Here is a 22,152-nt window from a genome sequence, read left to right as displayed (position 1 = left end):
GTTCTGTTAGGTCATTTGCAAAATTCAGTTCCATTCTGTTGTAGGATGGAGTCCTTGGGTTTTTTATTTTGTTTTTGTTTTTGCCGGCTGATACTGGGGTCATTCTCAGCTTCTAGAGGCTTCCTATATTCCCTGGCTTGTGATTCCTTTGTTATCCAAGGCAGTGAAGGCAGGCCAAGTCTAACAGGTTCTAATCTCTCTGATATCCCCACTTTGCCTTTTCTCCCCTGCCCTCAGCCACAGAAAGTTCTCTGCTTTTAAGGGCTCATTTGATTAGATTGTGCCCATCTGGAAAATCCACAATGATCTCTCTCTATCTTAAATTGGTAATCCTAGTTGCATCTACAAAGTCCCTTGTGCCATGTAATGCAACTTAGTCACAGATTCTGGGTATTAGGACTGTTTGGGGCCATTTCACCTATATACCACATACCTGCCAACAGAGAATTTTATGGGTTGGTTTGCAACCATCCAGGATTACCAGAGACTTCATGTTGCACCACATAATCCACAGCATCTCAATTTGAGATCAGTCCTCACTCTAATCAGGATGGGTGGGCCTTTTCCCTGGGGCTGTCAGGTAGAAGGGAGTCCACAGGCTCTGGATGGTCTTAAGGGTTGTTCAATTGAGTAATCCGCCCTCTGGGCTGGTTTTAAAGACCCCTACCTCTGGCTCCACTGCACACATTCTTTCCGCTGAACGATTTATGATCAAACACGCAGGCATCACTGATTTCTATGCTACCAATTTGGCACTAATCATGTAATAGGTATGTAATTAACTTTGTATGAGTATTTTCCTTCATGCTCTTAGATTATAAACGTGGGGGAGGGTTGGGTATATCCCATATTGACCACTGTGTTATCTGTAGATATTGATTTTGCAAGATTATTTATTGTTGGCTGATGGTTGTCCAAAGAAAGAGGCCAGAATTTGATTTGGGGGGGGCAAAAGCTTAGCAGAAACCTAACCTTACCAGAATATGTGAATTAACCTAAGCTTTCTTTATGTGAAGAAAATCAAGGAGCAGGAGGGTGGCTCTGTTACTTCTGTTTTGGAGACCAAGTGGAAGCCAAGCCAGCCCAGACTAGAGGAAGATTCTGAGAATGTTGTTTTCCCAGTTGGTGTTTCTGTCTCTCTCTCTCTCTCTCTCTCTCTCTTTTTCTTGTGAAGAGAGAAAAGGAGACTTTTGCTGAAGGCTCAGGAGAGAATGACCCAAGATACTTTCTGTGGTATTTGAGAAAGTGGAAGACTAAGATGATGTTTTGAGGTTAAGCCAAAATGAGATAGGCGTATAAAGGAGTGTTACTTCTCCCTTTGAAGTATAGCTTGGAGATAAAAATAAAGAGATAGGTGGTGTGATCTTTATGAGATTCTGAAAAAAAGACAACAGTTGTATCTTTGAGGTGGCTTTCAACATTAGCTTTTTCATTGTGGCCAATACTGTTGACCGCTGAGCATGATCCTGCACTCTTCTGCCCACCTGCCAGCACAGTGCTCCCGGGTCAGTCAATCACCTCAGCTACAAGGCAGGTGCACACACTGCTGCTATTATTATTTACTAGGGAACAAACTGAAGCACAGAGAAGTTAAGTGACTCAACTAAAAATCACCAGTTGGTACATGAAGGACAGGAATTCAAACAGGCTCTCCAACTGCACCATAATGGCTCTTAATGGCTTCTTGCCCATGCCCCCAATTTTATTGAGATCTAATTGACCTATAGCATTGTATTAGAATAGGTGAACACATAATGATTTGATATATATAATATATATATTGAAATGATCACCACAGTAAGTTTGGTGATCACCTCACATAGTTAAACAAAATTTTTTTCTGGTGATGAGAGCTTTTAAGATTTACTCGCATAGCAACTTTCAAGTATACAATCAGTATTGTTAACTATAGTCACCATGCTGTACATTACATCCTTAGGATATATTCATCTAATAACTGGAAGTATTATATCATCTAATAACTATGCAACTATTTATATCTTCTAATAACTATGCAACTATTGAGAGAAATTGGGTGAAAGGTACATGGGATCTCTGTACTCTGTTCAACTTCCAGTGAATCTTTAATTATTTTAAAATAAAATGTTAAATTTCAGGGAAAATCTAAATTTATATAAGAGTTTGATGAAATTTGGGAATGCCTTGCATTAGACTATCCAGCATGCTCCTGAAAATGTGTGTATGCATGCATATATATGCACATGTATAAACTTGGATGGATGTTTGCATGCATGCATCAATTGAATGCCATAGTCATGTGCCAGATTGCACCTCATGGTGGGAAAATAGTCCTGAACAAGGCAGTTGGCACCTGCCACCATGCAGTTTACAGACTATTTAGGAAGGCAGACATTAAACACACTAATGAAGGTGTGTCAGGAGCTTCCCAGGAGAAGCATTGAGTACCTGGAAGACTAACCATGAGGTCAGAGAAGGCCTCCATGGGAGAGATGATATTTCACTTGGGACTTGAAGGTTAACTATGAGTTTCTCAGGCAGCAGGTGTGAGGAGAAAGGATTGGGCCATGCTGGCTAGAAGGAAGGTCATATACAGAGTCTTGGAGCTCAGATGCAGGGTAGTGGAATGTTCAAGAAGAGAAAAGAAACTCAGTATTTTTGCAGTGTGGAACTCGGTTGTGGGGCAAGGATGGTGTTAGACAAGGCTTGTCAACTACCAGGGGACAGATCATGGAAGACCTGGTAAGATGAGTTAAGAATATCAGATGTTGGGGGCGCCTGGGTGGCTTAGTCAGTTAAGCGTCCATCTTTCGCTTAGGTCATGATCTCGCGGTTCATGGGTTCGAGCCCTGCGTCGGGCTCTGTGCTGACTGCCAGCTCAGAGCCTGGAGCCTGTTTCAGTCTGTGACTCCCTCTCTCTCTGACCCTCCCCTGCTCACGCTGTCTCTCTCTCTCTCTCCTAGAAATAAATAAAACATTAAAAAAAAAAAGAATATCAGATGTTGAGGCAGTGGGAAGTCAAGGAAGTGTTTTAAACAGAGTGACATGGACCAGAGTGGGGCAAGGATGGAGTTGGGGGATCAGGCAGGAGGTAAAGGTCACTTGGAGCCAAGTGCTGATGGTAAGGATGCAGAGGGGGCCACGGAGCTATGAAGAGTAGATGTTAGGAGTGACTGGGCTTACTGAGTGGAGGGCATGGGTAAGGACAAGGAGGGTAGTTAGGGAGAGGGAGGGGCAAGTAACCCTGAGGTTTCTACTGGGCAGATGACAGTAGACAGTTGCTGAGACAGGAAACAATGGGAGAAGAGCTGCGATTTGGGGTGTGAGATGGAGCAGACAAATTCTATCTTAGATGCATGTTGAGTTTGGGGTATCTATGGGATACCTGACTAGGGATGCCCGGTGGACAGGTGACTCCAAGGCTGTACTCTCAGGGGAGATGAAGATGGAGGTCTGGGAGTCATTGACATGTGCATAGAGCTTTGAACTCTGGTTGTGAGTGAGATTACTGAGAAGTGTGTAGACTAAGAATATAGCTTTATTAGTTAGGGCTCTGGTGTAAATGGCAGGAATGGCAGGAATGGATTAGGCAACTCCAAGGCAAGAGTATGGCCAGCCTCAGGGAAAGCTAGGACCAGAAAAGAGTTTCTTATCTTGCCTTCCTGTCATGTGGCCACTTCACTCCTTTCCCTCTCTGTGGACCAACTTTTCTCTGCTTCTTTGGCCAACGGCAGAAGAAAGTGCCATCCCACAGCTCCTAAGTTGACATAAACCGAAGTGTTCTAGCCCCAAATCTGGATTTCTGAGTAGACTGATTGGGGCAGTTTGGGTCAGGCGTCTACTCCAGACCTCATTAAATTTGTTTGTCTCACAGAAACTTAGAGTCTCCACATTGGATAGAAAGTCCATTTTGCACTGGTTAGATCCCCTGAGGGTGCAGAGGAGCCAGGAGGAACACTGCAAGGAACCCCCTTGCAATACGGGGTTGGAAGAATAGGAGATGCCAAAAGCAAATGAGAAGGCATAGCTAGACAGTTAGAAAGAAGTCCATGAAAGGTTTCTGGACCCAATTCCAAAATGAGGGTGTGGTGGGGTACCCACACAGCATCAAGCAATTCTCAGACATGAGGAGGCATCCAAAAATTCAACTCAATTCTGACACTATCTACCCAGAGAGAGCATCAGATTCCATGGGTTAAGGGTTCAGTCCTACAAGGCAAGTCTGTACTTCTGAGCAACATGCTATAGATTGAAATTTCCAATTACCTTCTGCCCCACTCCCCTCACCCCTGGCAATTCAATGCAGATGCCGGTCAAGAGCCCAGGTTTTTCCTGTGCTTTTGACTGGCTATAAATGAGAGGTTCCCAAGACCCCCTCCTCAGGTTTGGCTAATTTGCTAGAGCAGCTCACAGAACTCAGAGAAAAATGTTGTTAGATAACCGGTTTGTTATTAAAGGATATAACTCAGAATATCCAGATGGAAGACACCCTTAGGGCAGGGTAAGGGGGAAAGGTTGCAGAGCTTCCCTGTCCTTTCCAGGTGCACCACCTTCCTTGTATCTCCAGATGTTTACCAATCCAGAAGTTCTTCAAACCCTGTCTTTTTCAGGTTTTATGGAGGCTTCATTACATAGGCATGTTTGATTAAATCACTGGCCATTGGCAATTGATTCGATCTCTATCTCCTTGCCCCTTCAGGAAGTCAGAGGGTGAGTCTGAAAGTTGTAACCTTTTTAAAAAAATTTTTTTAATGTTTATTTATTTTTGAGATAGAGAGAGACACCATGAGCAGGGGAGGGGCAGAGAGAGAGAGGGAGACACAGAATCCGAAACAGGCTCCAGGCTCTGAGCTGTCAGCACAGAGCCCAATTCAAGACTCGAACTCATGAGCAATGAGATCATGACCTGAGCTAAAGTTGGAAGCTTAACTGTTTGAGCCACCCAGGCGCCATGGAAAGTTGTAACCTTCTAATCATGTGATCACGTGGTTGGTTCTCTGGGCAACCAGCCCTCCTCCTTTGGTGCTGTCCCAAAGACACCTTCATCACTTTCAACACTAAGGAAAGTCTGAGGGTTTTGGAAGTTGTGAGCCAGTGACTGTGGGCAAAAACCAAATATATATGAGAAATGCATTTTGGTCATCTGAAGGAGCAAATACATATTTCTTATAAATCGCAATATTAGAGTCCAGAAAAGAGGGAAGTAGACAGATGCTCAGGAGAGATCCATGTCAAGAAAGAGACAGTAGTCAAGGGACCCAACATTGCCAAGGGTTAGGGTCAGGAGGATTGGGCAGTGTGCTCCTGATAGAGTGGACAGGTGGCAAGAGAAGAAAGACAGCTACTATAGACAGCCATTCTAGACTCCAGGATCTATGTGAAGACAGAGATGAGGCAATGGCTAGAAGGAAGTTTTGGGATCTGGAATGTATTTTTTGTTATTTCTTTAGGCCAGAGAGTTCTACCTGTTATTTAAAGTCAGTAAAGCCAGGGGGAAGGAGTGGTTCTCTTCCAGCCACTGGGCAGAGCCCAGAGGGTCACAGAGAGGGTGCTACACTGTGCAGGGGTTGCAGGATCACAGCTCAGAGGAAGAACAGACTCTGGTCAGGGAGAAATCAGCAGGAAGGAACCCTGGTTTCATACACAGAAAATAAAGTCCTTCTGATGGCCGAGTGGAGGTGTTTCAGAAGCATCAATGGTGAAGACTAAAGGTTTTAATTAAAAACCTCCCACTTTCCTAAAGAGTTTTATGAGCTCATGCTTTAGACCAGTGGTTCCCAAACTAGCATGTCTCAGAATCACCTGGAAGCCTGACTCTAGAGGCCCAGAGTTTCTGATACTGTAGGCCTGGCCAGATTAAGGAAGGAGGGGGGATGAGTATTTGCACTCCTAACAAGATCCCTGGGGATGTTGATGATGCTGGTCCACTTTGAGCATCTGCTCTGGGGCCCAGTTCTCAGAATCTGTAAGTGGCCAGGAAATCTGGAAATCAGGCCAATTTATTGAACATGTGTCCAAATCAGATGGAAATGTAATTGGGTGCAAAAAAAAAAAAAAAGGAAAAGAAAGTTTTTTGAAAGAATATAAGATGGGAAGAGGAAAAATTATTAAAAGGAACATGCCATTTTTAAAAAAGAATAAGGTTTGGTTTTACAATCAACTTGTTAGGATATTACTTGCAAGGGAAGACTGGCCCCATGTTCTGTGACAGTATTGAAGGATGAAGGATGCTGGCATAGTATTGGGAGATGTGGGTCCATCCCAGCTTTATCACTCACTGGTTTCAAGACGTTGTGTGGGTACCTCTCCTGACTGCCATTTCTTCTCTTTTATTTTATTAAAAAAATTTTAATGTTTATTTGTTTTTGAGAAAAAGAGAGAGACAGAGCATGAGCAGGGGAGGGGTAGAGAGAGGGAGACACAGAATCTGAAGCAGGCTCCAGGCACTGAGCTGTCAGCACAAAGCTTGATGTAGGGCTCAAACTCACAAACCATGAGATCATGACCTGAGCTGAAGTCAGACATTAACTGACTGAGCCATCCAGGTGCCTCATGGATGTTTTGATTTGAAGAGAGTTGATTGAAGTCTGCCCATTCGCCTCTCCTTCAAAGCTCCTCTCATATCTGCCATCCACAGAGATATGAGGGTAGAGAGCCAGCCTGAGTGTTTGTCCAGAATTCTCTCCCTCCCTTAAGGTTTTGTTGTATAGTCACAACCCCAGATGAAGATGGGAAAGAGCTCTTCTCGACTCCCAGCCCCAACTCAGTTCCTCACAGGTAAGGCCAGAAGTTTGCTACTCATCTTTCCAAACTCGTAAGTTAAATTTTTTTTAAATGTTTATTTATTTTTGAGAAAGACAGAGAGAGAGAGAGAGACATAGAAACTGAAGTAGGCTCCAGGCTCTGAGCTGTCACCACAGAGCCCAACGTGGGGCCCCAAATTTACCAACCATGAGATCATGACCTGAGCTGAAGTTGGATGCTTAACTGACTGAGCCACCCAGGCGCCCCACCAAACTCATAAGCTTTGATTCACTTGCCTTTTAGAATATAAAGAGGTGGGGAAGGAAGGAACCTTTGAGACATATTGGGGAAAGTGGGTTATGAAATAGAGTCTCAGCTGCAGCTCTGTCCCTCCATTGAGAATATTCGCTGCCCCTTCCTCAGCATCCCCACCTGTCTGGTCTCTCTGAATTCTCATTTACACCTGCACTGCTGCCATGGTAAAGGGAGAGGCTTTTTGAAGAAAACATTCCTAACTATAGACATGGGTTCAGTGTGGGGGGTGTTGGGATGGGCACGGCAGACAAAGACAAGGAGTTCAAGGTATAGCACGTGGAACAGGTAAGATCCTTGAGCCTGGCTACCTGGGCTTGACTCCACCCCTGAGGCTTCTAGATGTCGGGTGAGTTTTCCACACATTCAGACTCTGAGTGTTACACCTACACAATGGAAATGATAAAGATATTTCCCTCAGGGGGCTGGTGAATATGTACAATAATATGGCACAAAATCAGAGCTTAATAACCTTGGTTGTTATAACAGTTAAGAAGCATGACTTACGACTATGAAGAGAGGCTGTGGTTTTAGCATCTTGGGTGATTTCTTGGCAGGATGCAGATGAACGTGTTCAGAAACCAGGGAGAAGTCCAAGAATTCCTTTCCAAAATGGCTCAGGTAGAACCATTCATTAACATGGCAGCTCATTCCCTCCAGATACATGTGCTTCAGCTCAAAATCCTGAGAACTGCACTGCCTTCAGTGGTACCAGTAGATCTGCAGCCCAGGCCTCTGGCAAAGGGGTCTGGCCAGAGACAATAACACACCATGTTCCTCTTTTCTCTTCTGCAGACATCAGACGACGAGCCTTCTGAAAAGGATGCTCTGCAGCCAGGCCGAAATATTGTGGCTGCAGGCTATGCCCTCTATGGCAGTGCAACCCTGGTGGCTCTTTCCACTGGGCAGGGAGTGGACCTCTTCATGCTTGACCCAGTAGGTACCCAATATGGAGCATCAGTACTTAGGACTCCATGCATCTCTGTGCTTTAATTCCAGTCCCCTGGGATAATTTTCTGGTCATTCTTAATATTTGCTTTTGGGGCCAGAGAGTCTAGTTGGTGAGCCAACACCAACATCAAAAAACATTAAAGACCTTTGTCTAATGGAAGGCATTTAAAGGGTTCTTAGGGGTCTGTCTTATCAACCCAGGCTGTGTCTTTAAGGAGTTTCTAATCTAAAAATACATTCAACCTCTTTGGCTTATGGGAATACAATGATTTAAAAAATCCTAATGTTGCCAATGTCTAGAGAGAAACATGGACTTTTAGACAGCACTATCCAATAGAACTTTCTGTGACATGGATATGTTTTATAATCTGTGCTGTCCAGTATGGTAGCCACTCATTCCATGTGGCTATTGAATGATTGCAATGTGATTAGTGTGATTAAGAAACTGGGTTTTAAAAATTATTTTATTTTAATTAACTTAATTGGACACCCTATTGGACAGCTGGGTTTGTAGGACAGCCTCTAACATACATGTTCTTCCCAATTAAGTAAAGGGTGTTACTGCATTAACAGTAAAGCTCAGGATGCAAGCTGGAAATGGGCAGATCTTGAGGGCCAGGAAGCAGGAGTCACAGGAATGGGCTTGCAGCATGGCCAGTCTGGTTAGGACAGTACCTCTGATTCTGTGTCTCTCACTCCAGGTTCACTTGCCAGGGAAGAGTATCTAATTTGCCAAGCTGAGTCAAATGCCTGAAGTGAGCTAGAGGAGGCTCAGTCTAATCTTCCCAGACTGGAATCAAATGAAAAGAGTTGGTTCTTCAAAGGGAGTCAGGATGCTTTTAGCAAGTGTTACTCCACACTGGGCTGGTCGAAAGCAACAAATGTCCACAGCAAGTTATTGAAGCTCATGAACCAAAGATCATCAAGAACTTGCCTCTAATAAAAAAGAAGTTGGGTGTAATGCACAAGGGAGGATGTGCTCTAGAGGAACAGTAGAGTGTCATGCTAGAAGAGAGTTGGGATGGACTTAACTGTATAGCAAGTGGGCTTTTGCTTGATCTCAGGAGGATTAAAAAAAGAGAGGGTTAGTTCTAGTTTGGGAGTTGTCTAGAAGTGGGCACAATTAATGATTATATATCAATAATTTTTATCTAGGATGTGGGAAGATTAAAGTGAGGTAGAGATTCATTGGTAAAGTAACAGTTATCACTCACAGAAGAGAGGGATGCTTAGTTATTTCTGTGGCTGTTCATATCACTGTCTTATTTCAGACATGGTCAGAATGGTCTTGCCTCTATACTCTGGGAATGTAAATTCCTATGTTTATTAGAAACCTTCTAGTCTAGCTGCCAGCTGTGAGCTGTCATGGTGGGAGATTTTCACTTTCTTAGTCTTTGATGTTCATTAAAGATGATTACATTTCCAAGCCTGGTTTCCCTCTTAGTGACTTAGAGAGACATCTAGCCTTTCAGGGTGATATCTGCAGCCAGCTAATCACATCCATTAGCACTCAGATAAACAGGTGCCTGAGGGATGTCCCTATATCACCAGCAGTCAGATAAAGCGGTATGTGCGGGATAGCCTGCAGAGCAACCACGATGGGTGCACTGCCACATTTTTATTAATGATTCTGAAGATTTCTTTAATTTTTATCCATTTTATTCCTTATGCCAATTGAATATAGTTTCTGATGGAAGGGATTTCCTCCTTAACTTGTGTAAGAGTCACTGAGATATTGAGAACGTTTAATGGTTTCCAAGACTGAGTTATTTACATAAGTGGACCACACATTGGTAGGGGAACTGTATCCCCCACCTTTATGACAAATCTCATTCATGAAACTTCTTATTGTCGACGGCCCAAATCTTCCTTGAAACATTAGGAATTAACTGGGGATGAGAACTTGGGAGATAAATACTGCAGGTTTCCCTATAAATGAGTAACCTGGCAGGAAGTGCACATTACCAAGGAACCATTCCTGATTTCCTTTGAATTATTTCATCTCTTGCTGTAACACTGCTGGGGCTGTTGAAGGATGTGGCACCCCCAGCTTCCTCCAGCAGTCCCACACCTTCCAGTGCTCTCTGATTGTTCGAGAGAGTGCTGTTGGCTTCTGTTTCCTGGTATCTCTCTTCTTCCAAACATTTCTCTTCATCTTTCTAGGCTCTTGGTGAATTTATCCTGGTGGAAAAAGATGTCAGGATAAAGAAGAAAGGAAAGATTTACAGTCTCAATGAGGGCTATGCCAAGTATTTTGATGCTGCAACCTCAGAGTATGTGCAGAAGAAGAAATTTCCTGAGGTGAGTGAAGAAAGCCTAATGCAGTAGCAGGGAGAATGCTGCCTCAGGGGTCCCTGTTTGGGTGGTGGCTTTGGGAACTTGGTTGACAGAGGTTGATGCCACTGTTTATGCCTCTGGTCGGTATGAGAATGACTGACTCTGCCTTTCTTCATAAACGAGCAATGTCTTTTACAGCTAAAATAACCTACTCAAGATAATACTCCCTAGTTGGTTTTTCCAGGAGACATTGTTTACGAAGAAAACAGGTCACATTTTCAAAATTCAGGGTTCAGGCTTGAACTTCTCAAGTCATTTGTTTACTGAGCTACCACCTATGTAGATTCTGGTCACTCACCTATATTTGCTTTTAGATGGAATAATTAATTATATTTGAAAGCTCCATTCGTATGTCCTAATATCAGGGCCTTGTGTTTACCCCAAGATTTAGGATATTTTTATCTCTGAAAGGGATTATCATGTTCTGGACTTCATGTGGCTATTAATGCAGCCCAAACACTCCAGTCAGTATGTCCACCATTCTAAGAGAGATTTTAAGACAGGTATGGGAGTAGAGTAAAAAAATTTCCAGATCAGGAGTGTAAATTCTGGTCTAACTTGGGAGAGGGGTATAAGCTTGTTTACAAGTGGGGCCCTCTCTCATCAAATTCTGGGGGATGTTATTAGAATTAGAAAGTCAGTGTTCACTTATCATAGAAATGGTAGACTGCTGAGCCCAACGTATTAACTGATATTTCAATACTGATTCAAAGATGAGACCCTTTTAAACAGCAAAGGAAAGTACATGTTATCCAATATAAAGCAAATCTCCAGAATCCTCCATTTGCTCTTCAACGTGAAACGAGATTTACTATGTATCTGTTCCTAGCATAAAAGGCCTTGTTTTGCCTATAGGAGGTTTTGGTTTCAATTGCTTGCTTTTACATAAAATCCCTTACAAGTACATAAATTGAAGACTAGAAATTCATCGGTTCTGGCTTCAGAAAGTTTAGTCTACATGTAACAGCTGGAAACCAGTGTGAATGCTTGATAGTTTCCTCAGGCGGTGCTTGAGAGTCCAGGGAGAGACTTTCTTCTGGATGTAAAAACAGTGATCATTTTGACTGAAGTGCTGGGTGGTCTTAGGAGAGTCCAATTCTGACTCCTAAGATGAACAGAGATACAATGAAAGCTAGGGTTGGATCCCAGAATTTCTACCTAAAATACAAAAAGGAATTTTGACTTTGGACAAATGGGAATACACTCAACTAGGTGGTGGGCATCCTCTTGGCTCTGGTGGAAATTTGCAGTGATCCTTCAAATACATTAAAAGGAAATTAGGGAAAATGATCTATTTCCTCTTCCCTCAAAATTCTCTGTGAAGAGAGATAGAGGGGCAGAGATAAAAGCAGGAGAGGCTAGCATGGTGGGCGTTGGCTTGAAGCTATTGCTTTCTTTAATTAAGTATTTTTTACTATTATTAAATAAAAAAAGGCCCACGGGCGCCTGAGTGACTCAGTCAGTTAAGCATCCAACTTTGGTTCAGGTTGTGATCTCATGGTTCATAAGCTAGAGCCCTGCATCAGGTGAGCTCAAGCCCCGCGTTAGGCTTCATGCTGTCAGCATGGGATTCTCTCTCTCTCTTTCTGCCCCTCATGAGATTCTCTCTCTCTGCCCCTCTCTCACTCAGCCTCCCTCTCAAAAATAAATAAATAAATAAAAATTAAAGACAAAACAAAAACAAGAACAAAAGAAAGGCCCAAAGAAGAAGGCAATGTTTGCAATGTTTCCACTTGACTGAAATTCTGATTTCTATTTTTGTTAGCAAAATTTAAAAAGTTATATATCTCAAAAGTTAAACATAGAATTACCATTTGACCCTGCAGTCCTGCTCCTATGTATATATCCCAAATAACTGAAAACAGGTATTAAAAACAAACAGACACAAAAAGCCCCACCTTATACACAAATGTTCATAGCAACATTACTTACAATAACCAGAGGTGGAAACTATTCAATGTCCATCAACTGAAAAATGGATGAATAAGTGGTGGTACATCCACACACGAGAGTTTTATTCAGTCATAAACAGAAGTGAAGTACTGTTGCATACCACAGCATAGGTGAACCTCAGAAACATTTATGCTGAGTGGAAGGAGCCAGATGCAAGGACAAGATTAATGTATAGAGTCAGATTAGTGGTTGCCAGGGGCTGAGGGAGGTGGGGGGCAGGGACTACTTAATGGGTGTAAGGTTTTCCTTTGGGTGACGGAAATGTTCTGTAATCAGTCATTGTTGTACAACATTATGAATGTACTTTAAATGTACTTTAAACATTATGAATGTACCTTAAAATCATCAATTTTATCTGATGTGAATTTTACTTCAATTTTAAAATTTAATCTAAGATTAGAAAATGTAAAACAGAAATATATAAAATTAAAAGTAAAAGCCTCCCCCTTCCATACCCCCAGCCAAGTTGCTCTTTCCAGGGATGACCACTACTAAGTGTTGTTTTTATCCTTAGCTCTGGAATGGCGGGAGGGATTATGCACATCCAATCTCCATATCTACCCCTCCACCCCTTTAGAACATCAGGTAGAGCATATCTCTACCTCACCTGATTTTCTTTTTCATAACTTGAGGATTGTTCTACACAAGCACATACAGATTTGTGGAGTTGACAAAGGGCTGCCCAGCCTTGTTTTGGGAGGACAGAGAGAGCTAATTCCTTATGGAGAGCAGCTTTGCTCATCTCTGATTTCCCACCAAGACACACAGAGCTGCAATGGAGATGCCCCAAATGTGCACACTCATGACCTTTTGCAAATATATCTGCAGGGCATATTTTTTACTGGTGTCAAAGTATATGAGCACTTAACATGTTGATGTTATCAAATGCTCTTCCACAAAAGTTGCATCAATTTATAATCTCTAGTACCATATGAAAGAGTATCCATTTCCCTGCATCCCCGATGTACTAGATGTGGTGAATCTTTAAAAATTTCTGTCCATCTGATGGTAAAAGATGAACCTTGTGGCTCAATTAGTGTGTAATTAATTATGATTTATGTCATACAGCTCTTCTTGTATTTATTGAGCATCTGACTGAGCCACCCAGGTGCCCCTGAAAAACTATTTATTGAGCTGAGTTTATACAACATTACTGAACATGGCTACTCATGTTGTTATCTAGGAGAGCATATGGAAAATTTTGCATTCCATCCAATATTCAATGTTTGGAATCACCTACAGTGCCTGCTTTTATTGTGTTTCAATTAGTTTTGCTGGGTGGATTTTTCTTGCATGTCTTATCCAAGCCTAAATGCTTTTGGTGTCTCCTTCTTTCCTTAGAGGCCTTTAATAGTTAATTTCTTGTGCTTTGCAAACTTCCTAAACCAGGATATGTGGATAATGGAGTATCTAATTCAGATGAGCATCTTATGTCTTCTCTCTGCCTTCTAGGATGGCAGTGCTCCCTATGGGGCCAGGTATGTGGGCTCCATGGTGGCCGATGTGCACCGCACCCTGGTGTATGGAGGGATCTTCCTATACCCGGCGAACCAGAAAAGTCCTAAAGGCAAGGTAATTTTCCTTTGTCCACTGGCTCTGGTCAGTAAGCCAGTTGGAGTTCCCTTTCTCCTTATGTCTGCTTTTTGGCTATTGTTCTGTCCTTTTCACATCCATTTGTGAGTGGGCATGTGGAAGAGAAATGAGGTATATTTCTCATTAATGAATTTGAGGCTGTGGTAGAGACTAAAACTGTTGTTATTGGCAATTTTCACTGACCTTCACTTTCCCTTGGCCTCATGCCCATCACTCACCATGAGTCAGCTGTGTTCATCTACCACTTTTTACATATTGTGCCTGACCTGTAACTTCAGTACCACCTGATTCTGGATTAAGGATCCTTTAAAAATCTAATGAAGAGTATGGCTCACTTTCCAGGAAAAAATGCACATAGACATGTACATTACATACATTTTTAGGGGGTTCACAGATGACCGTAATTCTACCCATGAAACCCCTAGAGAGTTCCCAAACTCTAGAATAAGAACTTCTGGTCATAACTTATTCAATATTTCTACAAAGGTAGCTCCAGGAAGATTTTACTGCCAATATATGACACAAACACAAAAATACTTGTATAATTAGGTGGGAATATTATGATCCAAATGCATCTTTCTTGAATAGGCCCTCCCATAGAAATGTGTCTGTTTTTTAGCCACTCACAGAAATCATAGGTAAGTAGACACATCAAAACACAGATCTACTGTATTCTTGGGGCACAGCAACAACTAGCCACATGTATATATGTCTCCCAGCATGTGCAATTTCGATTACTGGAATGCCAGATTCAAAGTCATGGTAAGAAATTTCAGAGCACATGAGACCAGAGGGAAGATTTGTATTTTTATTATTTTTAAAAGTTTATTTATTTTGAGAGAGAGAAAGAAAGAAAGAAAGGAAGGAAGGAAGGAAGGAAGGAAGGAAGAAAGAAAAAGAAAGAAAGAAAGAAAGAAAGAAAGAAAGAAAGAAAGAAAGAAAGAAAGAAAGAAAGAAAGAAAGAAAGAAAGAGAGAGAGAACAAGCTGGGGAGGAACAGAGAGGAGAGGCAAAATCCCAAGCTGATGACGCAGAGCCTGATGCAGGGCTCGAACTCACAAACTGTGAGATCATGACCTGAGCTGAGATCAAGAATCAGATGATTAACTGACTGTGCCCCCAGAGGGAAGATTTTTAATATGCAGATTAGTGTATCAGGAATTTCTCTTCATGTGAGAAATTCTTACTACCTTTGGAAGTAAGAATCACAGATAAGTCTACATAAGAGGTGCTGGCATGCAGTGTTTAATGAGATCTAGAGAATGAGGAAATGCTTAAATACAACCACTACAACCACTCTTCCTGCCTACACAGTTCCAACACAGAAAACATTTAGGCTAATTATTACTAATTGTTAAAATGATTTTAAAAATTATGAATCACTAAATTCTACTACTGAAATCATTATTACACTATATGTTAACTCATTTGGATTTAAATAAAAGTAAAACAAAATAAAATGATTTAAAGTAAGTCAGAAAATGTCCATATGTAATGACCTAGACATTCCCATAAGTACATATAATTCCATATATAGATCTATATTCATAGCACCATAACCACCAACCCTATTGAAAGTACCATTGGTTCTCAAACTCAGTGTTTTAGCTTTTGTGGTCTCTGTGACCATATTGATGTGTGTTTTGGGGGTGGGGTGGATGTGTACACCTTTCCTCATGTGTGTGCTTGTCTCTTTTTATCCCTTTAGATTTTAACTGCAGAGAAAAGTAGATCATAAAGACAGCAGGCTAACATATGAAAACGTGAGAATTGTGTTTTAAGATGAATTTACCATAAGGGCAACTTATGGTGAAGGGCAGCCTTGGCTCAAAGACAAACTTTATGAGAGAATGCTATGTTGTTTTTTTTAAAGTATCTGAATCAACATGGTATAAACAAAGACTTTGTGGGTACAGTCTGAGACTTTATTGCTGACACCCCAAATCCCTAGGCAAGGGAAAGGGGAAGAAAGAGCCAAGGTCTACAAGCTGACAGGTGTCTAGGACTGATTGGCTTCTAGTGTCCTTTCTGTGGATGATCAGGGACAAAACTAGCTGATCCAAGTGTGTCCCCACCCACTGGGACTTCTTTGTACCCTGCTAGGATGCCCATGACTCCTAGAGCTGGAGATCTAGGGAGAGAGCAGCATACACTATTTTACCAAAATGGCAGTAAATGCCCCCTGGAGTCTCAACTTACCGTCTCCTGAATGCCCAGCTCTCTAACCTAGACCAGAACAAAAGATGCTCCTCACTGTGAAATAATAATGATTCAAAAATCAGCTCAAAATATGACTGCTTCTCAAAGTAGTTTCAAATGATCTTCAGAATGGATTTGAAGAAAAAAATGGCAAAGAAAAGGCTGCAGAGAGCTGGGTCAACCACTTTGTAAGCTGATTACAGAAGCAAACTTGTTTTCTTTTAAATATAGATTTTGCACTTAATGGAGAAGGAAGGAGAAGGTAGAATGATATCGAGTTAGATCATGCAGCTGGACTATCACCCTGAAACTAATGTGATGTGTGTGTGTTTCTGGTGGGTGTAGAGGTGGTGAGGAGGGAATCACAACGTGATCACAGAAATAGATCCCAAAAAAGACATTCAGTCCAGCCCATTTCAATTCAGTTTCTCAAGTATTCACTGGATGTAGGGCAGACACCTGCTAGTTCTCTGAGTGCCTCTTAGAAAAGGCAGTCCTTCTTCAGGACAAGCTCAGCCCTGGCTCCACATGCCCAACTTGGCAAACAGGGCACAGGCTGACTTTACCCACTCTACCCTGAACCCTGCTGTCCTCCACTGGAAGTCCTTGGGTAAGGGATGCAGTAGCCATGTTTCGACACTTTCCTTGTGTCAGCAAGTACTGGGAAGGGAGATGTTACAATGGCCAACCAAGACAGACTCTGTCCCTGCCTTCAAGGGCAAGCATATCAGGAGGTTGTGTCACAAAGCTCAGTGTGACAAATATATGAAGAGGGACGTGCACTATGCTATCAGAGTGCAAGCAGCAGAAGTTAATTCAGACTCAGGGGCCAAGAAAAAAGGCCATTTAAATACTAGCAATCTACCTTATCAAGTTAACGTTTGAGATGTGAGTTTCCTCCATACAATCCTGGACACCAAGGTTATCCCAAGAGGCTACCTAGTATTCTCCAGGTGACCCCCCATCTCATCGAAGCTGGACTCCTTCCTAGTCATAGGCCTCACATACAGAGGCTCCTGACCAGTTCTCAACATCAGTTTGCCTCATTGCCAAACCAATAAGAAACAAGTGTCTAGATTTCATACTCCCAAATGAGGAGGCAGGTTTCTTATGAAAACAAAGGTCACAAGATGGGTAGATACTAACCAGTAGTGCCCCAAAGGCATGATGATGAACAACATCTGATGCATCCAGCCTTCTGGAGGGTCCTGACCCCAGAAAGCCCACTCTGCTGGGGTGCCCAGTGTGTTCATGCTAATGAGACAGAAGTTCAGCAGTTGGAACTCCCTCACTGAGCTTTAGGGGTGTGGCATGGGACTTTTGGCAACTTGCTAAGCTTGTCCACCTGACTCTGTTTCTCCACAGCTCCGGCTCCTGTATGAGTGCAATCCCGTGGCCTATATCATAGAGCAGGCAGGAGGCATGGCGACCACAGGCACCCAGCCTGTGCTGGATGTGAAGCCAGAGGCCATTCACCAACGAGTTCCACTTATTCTGGGGTCCCCAGATGATGTGCAGGAATACCTCACCTGTGTACAGAAAAGCCAGGCAGGCAGGTAGTGGGTTTGACCCTGCAGGCTGTCTTCTCCTTGTCTTGTCCTTTCTAATAAGGGCCCTAAATGAACAATAAGTGGAAACAGTGGTGATGAGAACAGCAGCAAACTGCTCATCACAGGTCTAGGAGCCAGAGGCGATTCTGTGCTCAGTGTGACGGGCTCGAAATAAAAACCCACACGTGAAAAGAACAACTTTGATTTGTCTTCTCTCACGAAGAGCAGGTAGTAGGGATACAGTCCCAAGTCTGTCAGCCAGGGAATTGGTAACTACCTACTTGTGGCAACAAGTCCAGAGATTAGTTAAGCATTTGTCTTGGTTGGCTTATAATTTGAACCTAGTGTCTTATCCTGTAGTGATTCATGTCCTTTCTTGTGAAAGAGATATATGTATTTAATATATATTATATGTTTAAATGTATACTTACATGTACTTAAATGGCTGGCAGTTACTTAGAAGAGCTTTTGTCTTACTTTGGATAAGTTTTGAGTTAGAAATTTTATGGCTATTAAATTCTGAGGGGCACCTGGGTGGCTCAGTCAGTTAAGCATCAGACTTCGGCTCAGGTCATGATCTCATGGTTCGTGGGTTCAAACCCCGTGTCAGGCTCTGTGCTGACAGCTAGCTCAGAGCCCGGAGCCTGCTTCAGATTCTGTGTCTCTCTCTCTTTCTCTCTGACCCTCCACTGCTCACGCTGTCTCTCTCTCTCAGAAATAAATAAAACACTTAAAATTTTTTTTCAAAAACTTCTGAAACTTCAGATAGAGACTATTTGGGGAGCAATAATTTGGATGACCAATAATTGTTGGAACATAAAAGTGTGGTCACCTGTTGACAAAGCCACATACTAAACAGAGTTAAGATTTAAAAATTAATACCTACTTTTCTCAACCCCTTAACTTTGCATTTTCATTTTGGAGAGAACACTTTAGTTTATCCTAGGGCCTGACCAGAATGCATAGTTAAATAACTAATCATTTTTCCAAATTATGTTAGGATTGGGATTGGGGTGGCATACACATCAGGAATCTCAGCTTATTTTTGCGAGAATTACTATATATGTATATGGACCCAGAGGTCAAATCCTTAATGAAATATTGACAACTCAAATCCAGAAGTACTTAAAACAAAATGCATCAGGACAATGTCAAGCTTAACCCAGGAATCCAAGAATGAGTCAACATTAGAAAATCCACTAAAGTCATGCATTAGGCAACAGCAGTAGGGAGGTGGAGGCTAGGAGGAGCCATGGGAGGAAGCAAGATTCTCCTTTCTCACTGTGGCTTTGGGCAGGGCGGTTCATACAACCCAATGCAGATGTCAGCATGGGTGTAATTCAGGACTCAGCATTGTTCCTCAGTTAACTATGGCTTGGTAGCAGTAATAGAAGCAGCACAATTTTAATATGTAATTGAAATGTTTTCAGCCTCTCCAAAGGACACATCAATGTTCTTTTTCTAGAAACATTCTGATTTTAACCAATGGACTACTTTATTAGAGACTTAATCTGAAATGCATATCTCAAAGATCCCAACTGAAGTTTTCACTTCAAAATCTCTTAGGACTACTTTGATTTGGTAAGTGCACAGCACTTGATCTAAAGACTGCACAGCCATGAGGAGAAGGTTTTGCTGGAAACAGAGGTGAGACAGCACCTTCAGTCATGGTATGTGTTGTTTTGATGAGTGTGGTGGACACTCAGAAGACCCATTCACCATTCATATGCCTTCTTCTTCAAGCTGAGACCGTGGGTCCGCGCAAGTGAAATCCTGAAACAAGAATCAGGAAGAGCTTGGGATTCCTCCACTCCATTCTCAGAGGTCACATATCAAAGATTCAAGGGCATTGGTAGAATGGTGCCTGGGTGACTGTCCTTCCATAGGCAGGAGACAGAAGAACTATTGGGATCTCTGGTCTAAATGATCTGAGAATCTCTTTCTTCTTGGCTTTTCATACCCTCCTGATTGCCTTCCCAGGTTAAATGCTTGGGCCTGTCTCAAGGGGAATCCATGTGTTCTTTCCATTTTCTAAAAAGTTTTTTAATGTTTATTTATTTTTGAGAGAGAGACAGACAGAGCATGAGGGGGAAGGGGCAGAGAGACACGGAGACAGAATCCAAAGTAGACTCCAGGCTCTGAAGTGTGAGCACAGAGCCCAACGTGGGGCTTGAACCCACAAGCCATGAGATCATAACCTGTGCTGAAGTCAGATGCTTAACCAACTGAGCCACCCAGGTGCCCCTTGGTTTTCTTTCCATTTTCTAGCATCCTGCAAAGTACACTGTACAGGTCTGTCCCCACTTGGGGAAGGTGGGACCATTCACTGTTTTGCATTGTACTTTGGGCAAATAGGCTTCAGCAACTGGAAGGCAGAGTCATTAACAAAAGGAGGAAAGCCATATGATTATTTTAATAGATGCTTTTTAAAAATAAGAAGACATGCTGCTTCAAATCAGTGGGAAGAGAATGGTGAATAATTAGCTAGTCATTTGGGAAAAAAATAGAAGTGAATTCACAAAACATATTGCAGATCGATTCTAGAATTAAACATAAAAAACAAAAGCATGAAAGGGATATATTTATGATCTTAAATGGGACCAAAAGACAGTAAGCAAAATGTATAAAGGAAAAGAGATATGATTACATTAAAAAAATAACACCATCACCCATACCAAGTTAAAAGTCACTCCACTGCACAGGAGAAAATGTTTGTGACAGGTAACAAAAAATGCACATTAAGGATCATACATATTAAGAGGAGGAAAAAAAAACACCCCTAGAGAGAATAACTAAGGATATAAAACTGCAGTTTGTGAAGAGAAAATACAAATAGTCAATAAACTAGTGGAAAGATGGTAAGCCTCCCTGGGGATCAGGAAATGAGAACGTGGCGCATCCATTCTCACTTAGCAGATCCACAATAAACAGCAGCGACTGATCCTCTCAGAGGTCCTGAGGTGCTGGGACACAGCCCTCTTCTGCCTGCTGAAGAGACAGATCACAGGACAGCCACGGGATGGCAATATGGCAGCTCTATGGAGAAGTTTAGATAAGTGGGCCCTCTAACCTGAGGGTCAGCAGGGAAACCTAGATGAGCCTTCTAAAGTTACGTATTGTCTGTAAGAACAAAAAGATGGGAAGGATCAAAACGTCCAGCAGTAGGGAGATGGTTGACTGTGGAAAGCTCTGCGGCAGTTTGAGAAAGTTTGTAATTACTTAGAAACCCACTCCAGCTTCTATGAGCATAGAGACAAATCCCTTCCCTAGCTCAAGGGACATCCCAATAGACAAATGCGGAAAGAAGGAAATATATTGGTGCCATGCTAAGGCCTTTTGTTTCCACCTAAGCTGATGACAGTTAACACCATCTTTACTCTTCGTATTCACTTCCTGTAATGAAATCTAACCACCTTCTATTTTTATTATTATTTGCAAAGAAGGGAGAAAGGCATGAAAACGATATGCAGGAAAGTAGGAGATGGTGGGTGGATCTACAAGATGGGTCTGTGTATCAGTCTGAGTTCCCCAGAGAAACAAAACCAATAGGATTCAAGCCTTCCTGGCCTGACACACACAGACACATGGACACACACCCTATGCCACAGTCTTGAGGCAGAATTCCTTCTTCCCTTGGAGACCCCAGTTTTGCTCCCAAGACTTTCAAATGACCCAATAAGGCTGCAGGGGTTCGGGACACACTACCCCAAAATAAGCCACTGTGGCATATTGGTTATTTTGAGCTGAAGGCACTTGAGAAGCAGCAGATGCAGGAAGGGCTGACATCCCCTTTCCAGAAGCAGGTAATAAAACTTCCCTGAGAAAGGTGTTGTCCCCTGATAAAGTTTCCAGCAAGAGAACATCCTGATCATTGGAGGCTGGAAGTCAACACTGAACCCATCTCTGTGCAAACACAATTCCTAAATTAACTCTCATCTTCCACTAGTTTTGCCTCCTGTCCTCAAAAAGTATCTCCTATTTGCTCCATTCAAGGGTTGGGACAGACACAGTCAAAGGGCAGCTGACATGACATGTGCATATCTACAGCTATAATAGCCAGACACCACCCACCCCTCTCCTAAGGGGCCTTTGTTATGTCTTTTGAGCTACAGGCCCAATGTGGTATTACTTAGGTAAAGGTCCCAAGTCAGTAAACGGGAGACTTAACACCTAACCTAACTGCAGTTTCAACCCCTTCCCCACCGAAATATAACCTTTAACCAGTAATAATGGGAATGTCCTGGTTAGCACTCGGAAATACACCAACAGACTCTTTCTGTTCTTAGGAAAGCAATCTTGCCTAAAATAAGATTCTTTGCTAATAATTTCCTTTTTTCTGCTCCTTCTCTACCTTTACAAACCTTTCTTTTTCTGTAGCTCTTGGATCTCTCTTCTACTTGCTAGATAGATGAGAAGCTGCCTGATTCATAAATCCTTTATTGAGCCAGTTAGCTCTTTATAATTTACTTGGTTGAGTTTTTGTTATTTAACAGCCTGACTCTACAGAAAGTTAATATATTAAAAACTTACCCCAC

The 22,152-nt window shown here is 42.3% G+C and overlaps 1 protein-coding gene across 1 annotated transcript in view; it reads left to right on the top strand.

Annotated features, from left to right (window-relative positions):
• Positions 1 to 17,870, top strand: part of FBP2 (fructose-bisphosphatase 2) — a 26,318-nt gene extending 8,448 nt beyond the window's left edge. Inside the window, exons 4-7 of the mRNA XM_077749497.1 lie at positions 7,831 to 7,971; positions 10,150 to 10,287; positions 13,729 to 13,848; positions 17,433 to 17,870. Of these exons, the coding sequence (XP_077605623.1) occupies positions 7,831 to 7,971; positions 10,150 to 10,287; positions 13,729 to 13,848; positions 17,433 to 17,627 (594 nt within the window). The 3' untranslated portion in view covers positions 17,628 to 17,870. The remainder of the gene's footprint in view (positions 1 to 7,830; positions 7,972 to 10,149; positions 10,288 to 13,728; positions 13,849 to 17,432) is intronic.
• Positions 17,871 to 22,152: the final 4,282 nt, after the last annotated feature.

The sequence above is a fragment of the Crocuta crocuta genome, unplaced genomic scaffold (genome assembly GCF_008692635.1).
Source record: "Crocuta crocuta isolate KB4526 unplaced genomic scaffold, BGI_CrCroc_1.0 scaffold99, whole genome shotgun sequence".
NCBI classification, from domain to species: domain Eukaryota; kingdom Metazoa; phylum Chordata; class Mammalia; order Carnivora; family Hyaenidae; genus Crocuta; species Crocuta crocuta.
This window is presented reverse-complemented; position numbering and strand designations above follow the sequence as displayed.